This window comes from Hemibagrus wyckioides, linkage group LG12 (assembly GCF_019097595.1).
Source record: "Hemibagrus wyckioides isolate EC202008001 linkage group LG12, SWU_Hwy_1.0, whole genome shotgun sequence".
Lineage (NCBI taxonomy): Eukaryota > Metazoa > Chordata > Actinopteri > Siluriformes > Bagridae > Hemibagrus > Hemibagrus wyckioides.
Window position 1 is genome coordinate 13,883,135 of NC_080721.1, and position 17,721 is coordinate 13,900,855.

At 36.9% G+C, this 17,721-nt stretch overlaps 1 protein-coding gene across 4 annotated transcripts in view; it reads left to right on the forward strand.

Moving 5' to 3' along the window:
• Positions 1 to 8,206, forward strand: part of LOC131362678 (uncharacterized) — a 37,024-nt gene extending 28,818 nt beyond the window's left edge. For all 4 annotated transcript variants that reach the window (XM_058404864.1, XM_058404865.1, XM_058404863.1 and 1 more), the window contains exons 9-16: positions 185 to 445; positions 580 to 825; positions 905 to 1,150; positions 2,951 to 3,208; positions 3,339 to 3,641; positions 3,797 to 4,066; positions 5,105 to 5,188; positions 6,339 to 8,206. In XM_058404864.1, the coding sequence (XP_058260847.1) occupies positions 185 to 445; positions 580 to 825; positions 905 to 1,150; positions 2,951 to 3,208; positions 3,339 to 3,641; positions 3,797 to 4,066; positions 5,105 to 5,188; positions 6,339 to 6,405 (1,735 nt within the window). In that variant the 3' untranslated portion in view covers positions 6,406 to 8,206. The remainder of the gene's footprint in view (positions 1 to 184; positions 446 to 579; positions 826 to 904; positions 1,151 to 2,950; positions 3,209 to 3,338; positions 3,642 to 3,796; positions 4,067 to 5,104; positions 5,189 to 6,338) is intronic.
• Positions 8,207 to 17,721: the final 9,515 nt, after the last annotated feature.

The window sequence follows — 17,721 nt, forward strand, 5'->3', positions numbered from 1 at the left end:
CTTGCAGTAATAACATGTTTATTTACCCAGCATTCCTGTAAAACCAGGATTTTGTGACTAATACATACAGTATCAGCTCTAACATGCTATTTTGGAATTTTATCATTTAGAACAAATCAATATTTAACAATCATTTAAAAGTTGCCCCATTCATGTTTTTTTTATTAAACCTGTCTGTTTTTAGATGTGAAGAAACGTTAATTCCATGTTTAAGTAAAGCAGCTGCTGACCACACAGAAGACACGAAGCTGGTGAGGGCTTTCTTTGCTGCTGTGGACTTCATCTTCATTATAGATTGGGTTTTAACCACTCGTGAGTGCAGGGCTGTGGGAAAATTACTGAATCTCTCAGACTCTAAACTCAAACTCACTCTGAAACCCCAAGCCATCTCTCTCCGAGGGGCCAGACTTCTCTTCAGACACACCACACACCTACAGAAACTCTGGTATGTGTTATTAATCAGTTTCTTTATTTTCACTCCAGTCTATGTAACATCATTAAGGTTTGACATGTTTTAGTGAAATTGATCTGGACTGTGAATTTCTCTTTGATGAATGTGTTTGTGTGAACGTTTGTCAGCCTGAGTGAGCGTGTGGTAGGGAGGATGGTACGAGCATTTCGAGCAGTGAGAGCCGGTGGCTCTTTGGTCATTGAGGAGCTCTGTCTGGACTTTAACAGCTCAAACCCAGAGATCTTCAGATTTCTGAGCAGTTTGTCTTCCCTCCTGAACATCTGGACTGTTCACTGTGTGAACCTCACTGAGTGCAGGATGGAGGCTCAGTCTCTCATCAGCCTCATGTGTCATCCTGGCCATTTCAATATCAGGTCAGTTCACAGTTTACATCTTTATTGTGGAAAAGTGGTCAGTATTTTTTATTTATAAACATCATGTGTCTGTGTGTAGATTATCAAAAGCGACTCTCCAGCAGTTTACTGGTCTGCTGTATGAGGCTCAGGATGGGGAACTGACCCGCTTTTTCCTGGAGAAGGTGGGAGGAGACCTGACTTCCTGTTCTCTCAGTTGGGAGGAGCTTATCTATTTTCTCCAGCAGCGAGTTTGCCGCATTAGTGTGAACATCAGAAAGAGCAAAATCACATATAAACACACCAGAGAGATTCTTCCTCTACTGTCTGAAATTCAGTTTAAACGGTAAGAAAAAAGAAATGTAACGTGTAACTATAACATCCAGATTCATCTTTTATTATAATAAAACCATAATACATCTTTGGAAGTGAATAAGAGATCTGTTCTCCAGTTGAGATTATTTTATATGAATGTGGATGTTTTTTGTGTTTTATTTATCCACTCTGTTTAATTTACATGATGGATATGTCCTCTTTGAAAACTGCTTTTAATTTAAGATTATTATGTGGGTTTCACTCTATCATGTTTCCTTGGTATTGAATCATTTATTACTAAGGATATTCGCTACCAACTGATTATATTGAAGATTAATACTAATGTACTATAGTGAATGCATAGTGGAAATCCAGTTGCAGAGACAGGAATAAATATAATAATATTATATTTAAATATTATTTTTATGTTGCATTGTATTTTGGCTCATATTGGCAAATGCTAATCATCAATACTGTCCTGTCCCTGCTGCAATTTGATTGTTAAACAGGACAAATAGTTTAACAGGATTAGGGTCAAAGGAAAAGTTGGAAAAAAAATTACATATATATATATTTGTGTTTTGCTTTGAAATCTTCAAGCTTTTTGTGACTAGAATACAAAATATAATGTATATTAAGTAAATAGTATATCTAAAGGTAATTTTTAAGAAGGAAATGCACTGCAACGTTAATATGTGAAAGATTATTTCATTAAACATTCAGCAAATGTTCTTTTTTAAATGCCATTAAAAATCTTTTTTAACACAAATAATATTGAATAAACAAATAAACCTACAGACGATGGCCTCTTTAGCCTGAAATAAAATGATCATCATCTTGTGTTATGGCGGATAATATAGATGAAAGACAATTGGGCTAACAAGGATCTCTAGATCATTAATGTGGTGCAAATCTTACATAAATCTCAAGAATATTGTTTACAGAACACAGAGCTTTGATGAAGAGACATAAGGTGGTACCTGTACCTGACCTAGTTGTTTCTCTCCCACAACCCACCCTGCTAATTTATCAATAAAACTGTTGGACAGAAATGCCAGTACCACAATTATTCATCCAATTATTGTGAGTTTACTTAGACTGGCCACTTCCACCCACTGTTACAATACACAAAGACACAAAGACAAGACAGACAGTCAGACAACAGAGTTAGAGGAGCTTGGGCAGCTGGAACAGCAGGAGGAATAAAAGTTTTCTGTTTAACATGCACATGTCTCCCCTGGAGAGTGGGGAATGTACAAAATCTCCCGGCAGAACCGGGGAACAAACAGAATCGAGGAACAACTAATCAGGTCCATTTAGTTAGTTCTGTACCCATAATTCATGTGCCAATATTTCTTAAACAGAATTACCCTTACAGAAACACTGCAGGTTCGATTATGAAATCTGTGGAATACTAACTGAGATAAGAAAGAATATAACCACATGGAGTCTTTCATTGGTATCAGGGAAGGTAATCAAAATAAATGATACCACTGTTCTAAGATCAGGTCATAAACAAATGGTCACACAGTCAGCCCAGGACAAAGCGTACAGAGATGTTTTCAAATATATCAGGAAGACTTTTATCAGAAAGACATCTGCTGCTGCTTCACTGTGAAATAAAAACTAAAATGGCTGCATGACCTTTAACCTAATTCACATGACAATCTTAACCAATGAAATAGACCCAAAATTAATAAATACTCAAATAGTCAGTTCAAATACAATGTGGCAGAGAATGAATAAAAGAATTGTCTTTCATGTATTGCATTAAGATTAGAATAATATTGAGAGTTAAATTTATGGATGGATGTGTTTGTAACCTCCACAGATTGAACCCCAGTGTTGCGCTGTCAATCATCAGAGAGATCTATAAGACTGGCTCTGCTCACTGTGTGTCCAGTCTGTTGAGTTCAGTACACAACTGTATCAACCTGAACAATACACAGCTGGACTCATACCACTGTACTGCCCTGTGCTTCACCCTCCAACACTGTACATCTGTCTCTCTGAGCCTGCTGTGGACCTCCATACCAGAGGGGGAGCTGGTGAAGATTCTGCCTCTGTTCAACAGAGTTTCTCAGCTCAGGTAACTCAGATGTTCACATGGACAATACCTGGAAAATAAATCTACATGTTTAAGTAACAGAAATTGCAGTAATAGATACAAATACATAAATGTTTGTAACAGTTAAAATGCTTCTTTTCTTTGCTCTCAGTGTTGACAGGTCCCTGTTGCTGAAGATACTCCACTGTTGCAGTATCTCTGAGCTCCAGCAGGGGGCAGCAGCAGCAGTTTTCTCTGCTCTGCAGAACAGACTGGACTTCTCTTGTAGCACTGGATTAGATCTGAGCACAGAAACACAGAATAACACTCTGAATCTGACCACTGAGGACTGCAGAGACATCAGCACTGCCATCCAGAAATCTCATCAACATACAGAGCTCATTCTAGAGGACTGTGAGCTGGAGGACACTGGAGTGGACATGTTCTTACTTATTGTACATACTGTGAGACTACGGTGAGACACATACAGGACAAAGCTCAGTCAAGACTCAGTGGCAGAAACTGAAATGTACATTGTGTGATTATTAAAGGTTTAACTGGCCGTGTTCTAAATAGTCTCTCTCTCTCTCTCTCTCTCTCTCTCTCTCTCTCTCTCTTGTTCTTACTCAGCTGTAGTAAACCTCTATTGCTCCGGTTCCTGGCTCTTCTCCGTGTGATGAATGAGTCAGACTGTATGAGACATGTTATGTCCCTCTCAAAGGCTCTGAATAGAGAAATGGACCTCAGTGAGACACCTCTGGACCTCCATGACTATAGATCATTAGCTTTGTTTCTGGAATTTTCTGAAGGTCTGTCAGAACTGGACCTCAGCCACTGCAAGCTCACTGATCACGGCCTGGAGCTGCTGTTACCACATCTGGATAAAGTAGAGGTCCTGGAGTGAGTATACACTGTGTGTGTGTGTGTGTGTATTGTGTGCACTTACATGGGGAAAAAGAATGTATACCCTCCTTCAGATCTAAGTTTTTATTTATCAGCACCTAAATAACAATTGTGTGGTCTTCACCAAGTTCTACAAACAAATAAATGCCTTTAGATGACAAAAAAAACCCCACAAGAAATTTCAAATATCTATTCATTAAACTAGACAGGGGAAAAAAAATAGCCACGCCTTTCTGATTTAATTTGAATAGAATTTTTGCAGTGTTATCTTTTAAGAAACAAAAGATGTTAGCAGAAACAGAGGTGGTGGTTTACGTATTTACTGATGGTTTGACACACAGATAAATTCAGAATATATCACCTCTCTAGTTCCACAATCAATAAAATGTAATTAGCAGTTATATATTATAAATAATATGCAAAAAAAATGGTTAACTATCAAGACGTTACTTTTTGAGGCATATGTGAGGTCATTTGTCCGGCAGCTTAAGCTGGGTTTCTTCTAAAGCTGTGCATAAATAAATGCCTTTCAACATCAATGAAGTAAAGCACTGTTGTATTGAACAGTGGGTGAAAATTTCTCAGAAACGTCTGATAAACTCAGAAAATGAAAATGGAGACATATTTCTGGCATTTAGCAGATGCCTGAACAATTATAGTTTAAGGGCCTTGCTCAGGGGCCCTGCAGTGGCAGCTTAGTGGACCTGGGATCTGAACTCACAACCTTCAGCTCAGTATTCCAACACCTTAACCACTAAGCTACCACATGTCCACTTCAATTTATTGTTACTAAAGAAATTCGATTAAATGTTACTGAACTGTTACTGTTTCTAAATATTGATTTACTTGAGATAAAATGACGACATATCGAAAGTTTTGTTGTTGTCACCTTATTTGTTTACAAAAGTTGATGAACACATTTGTTATTTAAGCCCTGGTAACTAAAAACGTAGAATTGAAGAAGGGATTCATTTCTTTTCCCCATAACTGTACATTATGCATAATGAAATTTTGTGTATTTTCTCTTTTCCTTAGTCTGAGTTACAGTGAGATAGACGATTGTTTAGCAGGAAAGATCTACACAGCTGTTTCCACTAGCAGCAACATACAGACAGTTCGGTAGGTGGGATTTGTTTTGTGTGAAGTATTTTCATACTTATTTTTAAACAACATCGCACAAGAAACAGTGCAGTTACTCACACATACAGCCAAATCCCAGCTGTGACAATATTCAGTACAGCAGGATGACTGTGAGTGTGACTTTTAACATTTCTATAAGCAAGAACTTAATATAGAGTAAGTGACATGTCACACATATATATATTGCAAACAGAAATGGATCCTAAAGAAGTCGCACCCACTTCATAGCATGTCAGCCAGCTCACACATTCTGATTCAAGGTTGTTTCTGTACAATTGCCTTCCCTTCTTCATTTTCATCTTCATCTAACAAGTTTTTATATTTTAATATTATGTTTAAAGTCATATTCCTGAAAGGTATTGTTTACCATGTCCACTGATGATGCATTAACACTACTGTAGTAACTGCATTGAACTATTTTATGTGGCAAACACAGAGGAGCAGCTCAACACACTGAAATGTTTGGTGTGATTATAGGAAATATAATCACTTTTGAAACCCTGCTCGACCAAATCGAATTAGTGAACTGCAACTTCCTATTTTATATATGCATTATATACACTATGATGCCGTAAGTATGTGGACACTTGAACATCACGCCAGTATGTGCTTCTTCCCCAAACTCATACCACGAAGTCATACAAATATACAGAATGTTGTTTTCTGTAGCATTAAAATTCCTTTCACTGGAACTAAGAGGCCTAAACTCTGTTCCAGCTTGAATGTCCTGCCTAGACCCCTGACTCATCCCTTTGGGATATACTGGAACACTGATTGACCTCCTTATTCAACATCAGTGTCTGATCTCACTAATGTTCTTGTAGCTGAATGAGCGTAAATCCCCACAGTCACACTCCAACATCTAGTGGAAAACTTCTCAGAAAAGTGGAACTAATTATAACAGCAGAGGGAAATAAATCTGAAATGAGATGTTCCACAAGCACATGTGGGTGAGATGCTCAGGTCTGCACAAATGTTTGGCCATAAAGTGTCTATAGTGTATATAGAGATGGCTGTGGAACTGAGGTATCTGTAATGACTAAATACTCATTTAGAGGTTAATTATGAATTCAAGGTTATTAAATTAATTAAATTATATAATTTCATTTGATGTCTTCTGTGTCTTTAGACTCTTCAACAACAGAATTACTGATAAGGAGCCTTTTCGAAAAGACAAGCGCTTCGAGATCTGGTGATGACCGTGAACCGGTGTCCTGGTTTCACCCTAAACAGAATAAGAAATAACATGTACACTTATGGAATTTGGCAGACATTCCATAAATAGTCCTCATTAAAGTCTTTTCTTAAATCATTTATATTTTATTATTTATGGTTCTGTTTTATTTTTGTCTGTTCAATTATTTAGAAATCTCATGGCTTGTTAACATTCTGTGTTAATTTTTCTTTTTGTGTTAGTATATTGAATTATGTTTGCCAGGCACTGGAAACAAATGAGAAGGCCACATGTTTTATTCTTTCTGAATGCCAATGATATTTTCCTGTTACATCAGTGAAATACTGGACTTCACAATACACATCTATTTACCTGTATTTTTTGTGTGTTTATTAATTTAACAGTTTCTCTGTGTAAATATACATTATACAGTAGCTAAAACATATTTTAAAAACTGGTGTTCATGATTGGTCCCCTCTACATTTTATCTGATTTCAAAATGCTGATCATTTCTTCCACAGGCAATCTGATTTATACAGAATATATATATATATATATATGGCGTAGCACACTAGTCTGCCGTGCGAGAGTGTCAGGTTCAAAAAATATTGTGTCTGCAGTGTAGTGAATGGCAAAGTAATTGAAAAGTCTCTTACAACAATAGAATGTGTGATACATGTTAGAGGTAGTGTTGAGATGGCATACAACAGCAATGGATAAATAATGGAAAAGGAATAATCGCAGACTCCAGACTGGGCCCTGGACAAAATTGTAACTCAGATGAAGAGCCTAGTATATGATGGTTAAAAGAAGAAAAAAAAAAAACAGTGAGCTTGAGCCAATACAGCAAAAGTCTTTCTTTAAATTTCTATATTCATAGATATATGCATCCTTTCACTGCAGCAAAAAAAAAAAACCACAGTCCACCCCGGGGATCTGGAATGAAGGCAGACTGTTTTGTGCAAAAGAAAACCCAAACGCATGAATGGATCTTAAAAAAGCTTACCAACTATTTTGAAGAATCTTTTCTTGAAAAGTCCACCTTGAAAATGCATTTGTAAGGATGTCCTCGACCAAATCCATTTCTTCTCCTCTGTCAGCCATTGTGAGTTAAAATATATATATATATATTTTATTTAGTTTGTGCGGTTCGCTGCCTCTGACTACTCCAATTATCCAATCAAATTGCTGATGTAATCGTATGCCTGCTAAGCATGCCCAGTGATGCCAACTCAAAATCTGATTGGTTAAGGTAACAAATTCATTGCCACTTATTTTAAACTACAGGCACCTGCAGTATTGATTCTGAAGGCCTTAAAGCCGGGCAACACATGATGTCAGCCACTGGCTGAAATATGATTGGATAAATACTCTTATCATAAATATACACTACTGGAAGCAGTGCAACCAAGAGAAAAGCTATGAGATGTAGAGAATAGACTATTGGGAATAATTTAATACACATTCATGGAAAAATATATTAAATATATTAAAATGCAAGTCAGTGATTCAGATCAGTGCTGTTTAGGCCAGCAGAGAAGGCCTTACTGACCCTGACGGTCTGCCACTGATATACTTTTTTTTTTTTTTTTTACCATTTTGTGTCCCAAACCATTTTGATTCTGTCACTGTTACAATGATAATGGTTTCGGTAGAGAAAAATTAAAATCAATAAATTTTACAGAGGTGAACGGGAGAGTACATCTCCAGTAGTGCATCTTGTGGTATTTACTTTGCTTGTGGCGAACTAGTGCAACTGTGTCTAAATATTCTGAATGAAAGTGATTCTATGTTTTATTAAAAATATTTTGTATTTTTTTGAATGGACTTTTATTTTTACTGACAAGATTTTAAGGAACTTTTATTTTAGCTGAAAAATGGAGCAAAGACTTCTTGGAAAATGAAAAAGAGGAGAGAAAAGGCTATGAATGAAAAGCTTGTCATGGTGTCTGTGTTTAATTATTGTTATTAAGCCCCCTTAACACCCACAACACCTCAGCTATTACAATCTCACTGAATAATCACGACACAGCATATCACTGTTGTTACTATTGTTGATTTTACAATCAGCTCTAAAATTATTAACACCGTCAGTGATGATTCCTTAAAAAACTTTATTGAAAAAAAAAAAAAAATTGTGTTTGAGATAACCGTGACCCATGTGTACAAAACCACTTGTGTCTAAAATAGTACAGAATAAGAATGAAATACAAACATGTATATTCAATTAAATGAAAATTCATTTCAAACTTAAAAAAATAACTAAATCTTATAAAAAAAATAGTGTATATGCATTTTTATTTCAGTGTGACTCACTGCCTTGTGTATGAAGAAGAACTTTATAAATAAATTAGCCTTACTTTAGCAATAGTTGCAAGTCAACATGGCTGCACTTGTGATAAAGGCTTAAATGTTTTCTGTAATATTTAATAAATGTATGCAACGCTTTCAACTATGAAACAAGGCTAATGAAAGCCTGAGGAACATAACTGGTTATTTTACCATTTTGACGGCTATTCATGGGTTTATGGAAGCGATGTCTTTGGTTCTTGAACCTTTCTGGTTAGTTGTTGCGCACGTTCAAAAACATTGATATTACAATACAGTTCGACTATAAATGTCATCATTCCAATTAGGATCGTATTATTCAGTAGTTAGATTATCTCTTAAGACATGGAACTAATTTATTTTCATAAATTAAAGTCTTTCCAAAAAACTAGCAATAGATGAAAGCATTTATTTGGTGCATTTATTACACCACACAGTATGATATGTAGTGAAACTGTCCTTTTTTCAAGAGAAAGAATTGAAGAATTAATTGAAAGTGAAGTAAATAGACATAAAAAAAAATTAGGGATATAGATGAAATAAAGATCTAAAGAAAATAGAAATCTAAAAACTAACATAGTAATAGAAATATAAAAAATATGATAAATTATGGAAATCCAGTAAAATATATATAAAAAGAAATATGATTATATATATATATATATATATATATATATATATATATATATATATATATATATATATATATATATATATATATATATAATGAGATAAATATATAGATATAAAAGTCTCTGGATATGAAATACGAAATATCCGATTATAACAGGAATGTCAGGGGGTAAAGTGACAGTGCAAAAAAAGTGTGACCTGTGCAGAGTAGTGCAGTTATGCGTGTGCAACAATCTGCTGAGGTAGAATGTCATGTGTGAGGAAGTCCACAAAAAAATGTCCAGAAAGTCCAGTTTCTAGGTATTCTGGTTGAGGGCCCGAATGGCCTGCAGGAAGAAGCTACTCCTCATTCGCTCTGTGTTTGCCTTCAAGGAGTGGAAACATTTCCCTGACTGTAACAGAGAGACAAAAGTCCATTGTTGGGATGGCTGAGGTCCTTCATTATCTTCCTGGCCTTTGTCCAGCACCGCTTGCTGTATATAGTCTCCAGGTCAGGAAGCTCGGTGCGGATGGTACGCTCAACTGATCGAACCACCCTCTGGAGAGCTTGCCTGTCAGTGCAGGTGTAGAATGTCTTTAGCTTTGAGGGCAGTTTAAAGTCCTTTAGGCATCTGAGATGGTAAAGATGCTGCCGGGCCTTCACCAGGGTGTTAACGTGACAGGACCATGACAGGTCTTGCGTGATGTGAACACCTAGGTATAGGAAACTGTCCACTCTCTCCACTGAGGTACCACTGATGGTGAGGGGCTGGTAATTCCTCTCCTGCTTTGTACTAAAGTCCACTACCAGCTCCTTAGTCTTGCTGACGTTCCGAAGGAAATTGTTGTCCTGGCATCATATCTCCAGGTTTTCAATCTCCTCTAGGTAGGTCATTTCGTCATTGTTGGAGATCAGGCTCACCACCACAGTATCAGCCACAAACCTAATGATGCTGATGAGCTGGAAGTGGCCACACAATCGTAGGTATACAGTGAGTACAGCAGGAGGCTTAGAACACAACCCTGGGGGGCTCCAGTGCTGAGGGTGAGTGAGGGTGAGACATGGTTTCCCACGGTGATGTAGTGCAGGGTGTACGCAGGTATATGGCATATACCCACTTCTTTATCATTCAGTTGTGTCCTGCATTAGCGAAAATCATGAAAGATCATGACATGAGTAGAATGAGATACATGAGTAGCTAACCCAATTAAATTGTGAATAAATGCAAATATTCCCTAAAAACACCCAGTAAAGACAGTGATGCATTCAAGACCGCCAGCTTCCCTGGAAATATGATAGCAACTGCCCCACCCCTGACAATCTGACAATGCCCAACACCATTGGATCAGAGCACTGTCAATCATTACCTGATTCACTGCCTGTCATTTTAGCAATGTTCAACGCTATTTAAGTTAATGAAATTAATAAGAAAGATAAAGCACTCAAACAAAAATTTGTTTTTAGAATTACAAACGACCTCGCAATGCTACATCGGTGCTGTTAGCCAGCCAAACAGCAGCACGGCTAACGTCAGACAAGTGCCCACACCCGTGCCTGGTTTAGCTCGTCTGCCAGAGAAGCGTCTGCATTCACCGTTCTGGAAGATGGTGTTCTGTAGTTCATTATTTTTCTTAGTCTCTGCCACAGACTCCTAGAGCCACTTTGATGAAATTGTGACTAGTTTTTTTCCATAGTGCCATTTTGCCTCCATCACCACTCTGCACACACTGTAGGATGCAGCCTTGTACTCATTGAATTACATCTTGATTTCCTGTAGGGAGGGTCGCCTCTTCAAATCTGCACGACAAACGTCTTCCCTTCCATTGCTTTCTGGTGTGTTCGTATCCCTTGCATCAAGAGTAGGTGCTGAATGCAAACTAGGAGACTCACACTGTTATCAGCCCATTCTAGAAAGTGAACTGCAATCAGGACATGTACGAGAAGATGGTGAGCACTTGTAAGAGTAGGTTTCTTGGCCAAATTTTACTTTTCTTTGGATTTGAAGTAGGGTCTGATTACCTGGTCCCAGGAGCTCATGAAATTTCAAAAGAAGATCCATGAATGAGGCAACAGAAGTTCCAAAGAGTGCCACAGCGTACTTTTCCAGTGCATGTTTACAAATGAGATCGATTTGCTCTTGCTCAGGTGTTGGAGTTTTCAGCTTTCTAAACTCAGCACATGGGCCACAAAAGCTAGGGAGAGGTTCTTCAGGACTTTGTATACAGTCAAGGGTATTCCCCTCAGTACTTGTTCCTGGCTGTTATAAAGAAGAAAGACTGCCCTGAATCGATCACAGAACTGGACCCATGTAGCAACATGTGTGTCAATGACAGAGAACCATTTATTTGGCTCTTTTGCCAAAAACCATGGCAACTCAAGAAGAATTTGGGTATCAGTCAAGTCAAGGGATGTCCTATAAACATCGACGAATTGAAACCAACTTACTTGTCCATTTCCTGCAAACAGAGGTGGCTCAAACTTTAATTGGTGCAACACAGATGCAGAATCCTGCTTGTATTACCACATGATCTGGATTGTGGTGAGCAGGTCATGTTGCTAAATGGAACATTAGGGGTCATACCTTGAACCGGAGCCTGGTCTGGTGGAATGTAGCTATATGGCGTTGAGCTGGTCATAGGAGGTAGCTGTGTATGTGGTGCTGTAGACGTGTCATCACCAAGGGGTCCAGAGCGTTCTAAGATGCTTAGAACACTGTTGGAGCACTGATACTTCAGCTAGTAGGATTTCAAATCGAGTCTCCAGACTCACAGCAGCTTGCTGCGTTAACGTCTGTCTCTGTCTGGGAACAGAATCTGGCCATGAGCAAGTCAAGTCATTCTTAAAATCTGGGTAGGAAGCCATTACAACAAATGCGCATTTACATAAAGTATAGCAACTGCAAAAATTATGAATGTAACCCAGCAATGTATAAAGTGTTAATTAAATGTACACACCATAAATAAAATCTTCAAGAGAATCCAATAATCTTACATCAACAACCCCAAACTCTGAATACATAGTGGTATTAAAACCACACCTGTTCAATGTAACTTTTTATGCAAGCTTAGTTATTATTATTCTTTCTCTCTAAATAGACCCAGAGCAAAACTACACATTGCTTTAAACTGAATAAAATGTTCTTGAAGTCACTCGACCTTGCAAACGTGTCCCAAAAAAGACATTACCCCCTTGGTCTAACTAAAGCAAGTTCATTTTACGATGAAAAAGAAAACACATCTCGAAGATTGTATCTTTTCTACAAGCACAGAAATCCACCACAAATATCCACTAGTGCACAAAAAGAGTCTAGTTTGACACAGACACACACACACACAGACACACACACACACAGACACACACACACAGACACACACACACACACACACACACACACAGACACACACACACACAGATACACACACACACACACACAGACACAGACACACACACACACAGACACACACACACACAGACACAGACACACACACACAGACACACACACACACACAGACACACACACACACACACACACACACAGACACACACACACAGACACACACACAGACACACACACACAGACACACACACACACAGACACACAGACACACACACACACACAGACACACACACACACACACACAGACAGACACACACACACACACACAGACAGACAGACACACACACACACAGACACACACACACAGACACACAAACACACACACAAATGTCCAAGCCGACAAATCCCATGAGAAAAAAATCCCAAATCATTTATGCGAAAAATGTCAGTCTGTGTCTGAAAAACAGGGAAAAAATTAGCAGTTGAATCTCTCCCCAAAATATAGCAAAATAATTCCAAACGGAACTGTTCCAGTAAAAACCCGACCATCAGTTTATACTCAACAACAAAGTCCAATGAAGTATAGAGTTCAAAAATCCCAACATAATCCGCCATCCTCTTTATATCAAAGAAAAATATCAAGTTGAATAATCCTCGCACGCGTGCCGATTCTGCCACTATTAATTTTTTTTTGGGAAAAACAAAAATGCTAAAAACATTTTTAGCATCACAGAGTTAAGCAGGAGAAGAGTATTTCTCACGGACTGCAAGAATGAATTCAGGGACATCTTGTGGTTTTTACTGACCTCTTGTGGCGAAGTGGTGCAACTGCGTCTAAAAATTCTCATACTGTTGATCTGAAAATTGACGTATTCTAATTACCTAAAGTTAAAGTACTCTAAAGTTAAAGGACTCTCATCATACCACTGAATAATCACAAGATATCACAAGATATCACAAGATACTAATAAAGAGTATTATTATTATTTTTTTAAGATTTAAAATGATTAGCACCATTAATGAAGATTGTTATGGGAAAAAATGTCTTTGTGGTTAAAGTTAAAAATAATCTGTTTGTGAAAACCATGTGTACAAAACCACATCTGTCTAAAATAATATAGGATAAAAATGAAATGTCTTTGTATTTAAATGAAAATTTATTTCAAAATGAAAAAGGCTACAACTAAATGCTATTAAAATTCAAATTCAAAATCAAATTTTATTGGTCACATACGAAATCATACACAGTACGACATGTAGTGAAATGCTTTTTATGACTGTATTACATAAAAAGAAAGAGTAAAAAAGAAAAATTAAAAATTTAAAGTGTGGACAGTGTGGAAAGTCAAGTGTCAGATATGCATATGCAAATATATGTCTATGTATATATATATAATATCAATATCAGTAAATTTAAATATGAAAAATAAAATAAAAATAATAATAATAAAAATATTAACGAAAAATAGTAATATAATATATAATGTATACAAATACAAATATAAAACTAAATATAAAACAACAAATATAAAAACAAAAATATAATACACTAATATAACAGTACAATATAGTATATATATATATATATATATATATATATATATATAGTATATGTGAAAAATAAAACAATATATAAATAAATTATGTTTATATTATGTGTAGACTCTATAATATGTAGAAGATACAGTATATGCATATATGTAGATAAAAATGGTCAACTTTGAAATGGTGTAGCAAATGAATATAGTATGATATAGTGTGCATATGTGAGATATATATATATATATATATATGTAGATGTAGATGTAAGGCAAATATAAATGTCCAGTTGAACAGGGAGTAAAGTGTCAGTGCAGTGTGCACACAAAGATGTACAGAAAAGATGTACAGTGAGTGTGGTTATTGTGTGTACAGAGTAGTGCAGAGTACAAAGTAGTGCAATTATTGCATGTGCAGTTTAAAGTCCTTCAGGCGTCTGAGATGATAAAGATGCTGCCGGGCCTTCTTCACCAGGGTGTTAACGTGACAGGACCATGACAGGTCCTGTGTGATGTAGACACCTAGGTAACTGTCCACTCTCTCCACTGGGGTCCCGTCGATAGTGAGGGGCTGGTAATTCCTCTCCTGCTTTGTGCTAAAGTCCACTATCAGCTCCTTAGTCTTGCTGACATTCAGGAGGAGATTGTTGACCTGGCACCATGTCTCCAGGTTTTTAACCTCCTCTAGGTAGGCCGTCTCGTGGTTGTTGGAGATCAGGCCCACCACCACAGTATCGTCCGCAAACTTCACGATGTTGGTGGAGCTGGAAGTGGCCACACAGTCAAAGGTGTACAGAGAGTACAGCAGGGGGCTCAGAACACAACCCTGTGGAGGCTCCAGTGCTGAGGGTGAGTGAGGGTGAGACATGGTTGCCCACCCGTACTGCCTGAGGTCTGTCTCATAGGAAGTTGAAGATCCATGGACACAGGGATGGGCTGAGTCCCAGGATCTCCAACTTAGTGGTGAGTATGGAGGGAATTATCGTGTTAAATGCTGAACTGTAGTCGACAAACAGCATTTTGACATAATTCCCCCTTCTGCTGTCCAGATGGCTCAGGGCTACATGATGGAGATATGATGTGGAGGTATGATATTTCATTCAGAGTGAATCACTCTGAATTGCCTTTATTAATAAATTAGCTTTATATGTGTTAAATCTTTAAGAGTGGTGCATGTGTTTTAGAGACTTGAAATGTTTTCTGTAATATTTAGTGCATTTATGCAACATTTTAAACTATGAAACAAGGATACTGAAAGCCTTGGAACATCCATCCATCTTCTAGCGGGTAGCTTTATTCCTAATTAGGGTCACAGGGGTCTGCTGGAGCTTATCACAGAGTGTGTCAATTCACCCCAAACACCATTTATTGATAATCTTTAAAACTATAACAGGTTCAGTGCATCCGGAAAGCATTCACAGCACTTTACTTTTTCCATATTTTGCTAGGTTAATAAATAAATTTAATCCAAAATTGATTAACTTTATTATTTTCCTCAAAATTTTACAAACAATACCCCATGATGACAACATGAAAGAAGTTTGTTTGAAATCTTTGCAAATTTATTAAAAATAAAATAAATAAAATAAAAAATCACATGTACTGTGAACCAGATTGTGTCTAGAATATCCAGTCTATCAGTTATAAGTAGCTCTTCATATTGGTGATAGATAGATAGATAGATAGATAGATAGATAGATAGATAGATAGATACTTTATTCATCCCAAAGGGAAATTCACAAGACCAGCTTCATTTGTGTATTGAATCTAAATTTGGGAATTGTGTGCATGTTGGCTCATGAGTCATTTCCTCTCCCTAGCAGCAGAGGGCGCAGTTTCCTGATTTCTCCATGTTGAACCGGATTATGATCAGATGTCTTGATCTTTCAGCTGTGAGCTCTAATTGCATCTCTTGTCTCATCCTCTGATAACGCTTCATCATCTCACTCATCATGGTATTATAATCCTTACTGGATTAAATTGATGGATATTTGCACTGTGATTAAAACCGCCGAACTTTTCTTAAAACTTCACTGTGCCTCTGACTCCTCATTGACTTTACCATGTGATCAGCAGACATTTTAATTCCATCCATTAGTAAGAAGTTGCTACAGCTGATTTAAGTCAGATTCACTTCAGTTTCTAGTCGTCTTAACATTCAGAAAAAGTATGACGGCTTAAGAGAAACATCATCACAGATATTTTGTCACCAAACTTTCTGCAAATTTTAGAAATATTGATAAAATAAAAAAATTCAGATTAAGGCAATTTCAAGCTACAACATGTGGAACTTGATAAAGTCACATATTTTTATATTTTGTATAAAGTTAATTATTAATAATCCAGTGAAATGACAAGCAAATGGCACACCTGAGCATGAAGTAGACAAGCTTATTTAATAATAATAATAATAATAATAATAATAATAATAATAATAATAATAATAATAATAATAATAATAATATGCATCTTAATATATAGAAATCTTCATTTTACAGAAAGAAGAATAACACAAAGTTTAGAGCACAGAGGCAAAAAACCAGGATGGAAAGACGCTGAAAAGAAAAACAAAAGAAAAATTACTTCTCAATATATATATCCTTTTACATAGTTCAGATTTTAAAACTTTTTATTTAACATGAACATTTACAAAAGAGAGATTTTTTTTTTTTTTATAAATCCTTATAAATAAACTTTATCAATATAGAACAAAATACAGAATTTGAGAAGGACAGAAAGAGGAAAAAAAGAGTGTTATTTACAGAATTTACGAGAAATACAAAAGAACAGACTGTACACAGGAGAACCAGAGGGGAATGGTCTCTCTCTCTCCCTCTCTCTCTCTCTCTCTCTCTCTCTTAATGAAAGTCTCATATTTGATGCTATTTGTGTTCAGATTATATGCTGAGCTGTACACGGACACTCGCTAAAGGGGATTTCCATTCTGTATAAATATTAACACTCCTTTCAGTTCATATAGTTTGACTACGATTAAAGAATTCGGTCAGAAATGAATCCACTTTTTTCATATTACTCCATTTTATATTCCTGCTTATTCTATATATTTGACGTCTTGAAACAAACAAACAAACAAAAACTTTCACATGCTCAGATTCATAAAAACTAAAAGATGGAAAAAACAATCCAGATCTGGCCCACACAATGCACTTACACTCGGCCCACATACCACAAGGAATGACGGCCATGGTTTGCCAGAGGTGGGCCATACATGGGCCAGCACAAGGCCAGCACTGGGCCACACTGTTGGCCCAGAACAGGGAACAAACCATAACCGGGCCACATCTGGCATGGACAGACCTGGGCCACATCTGGCATGCCATCATATAAAGAGTGCCATCACTGACAGAACTGGTCCACATCTGATTGACATACAGAATATCACCATATCAGAAAGAAACAATAAAAAATATCAATGATTAATGATCACACCGGTTGTCTTTAATTTATAGCTGCATTAATCAATCAGCACCTTCTGGCCAATCAGAATCAGTTTACCCAATG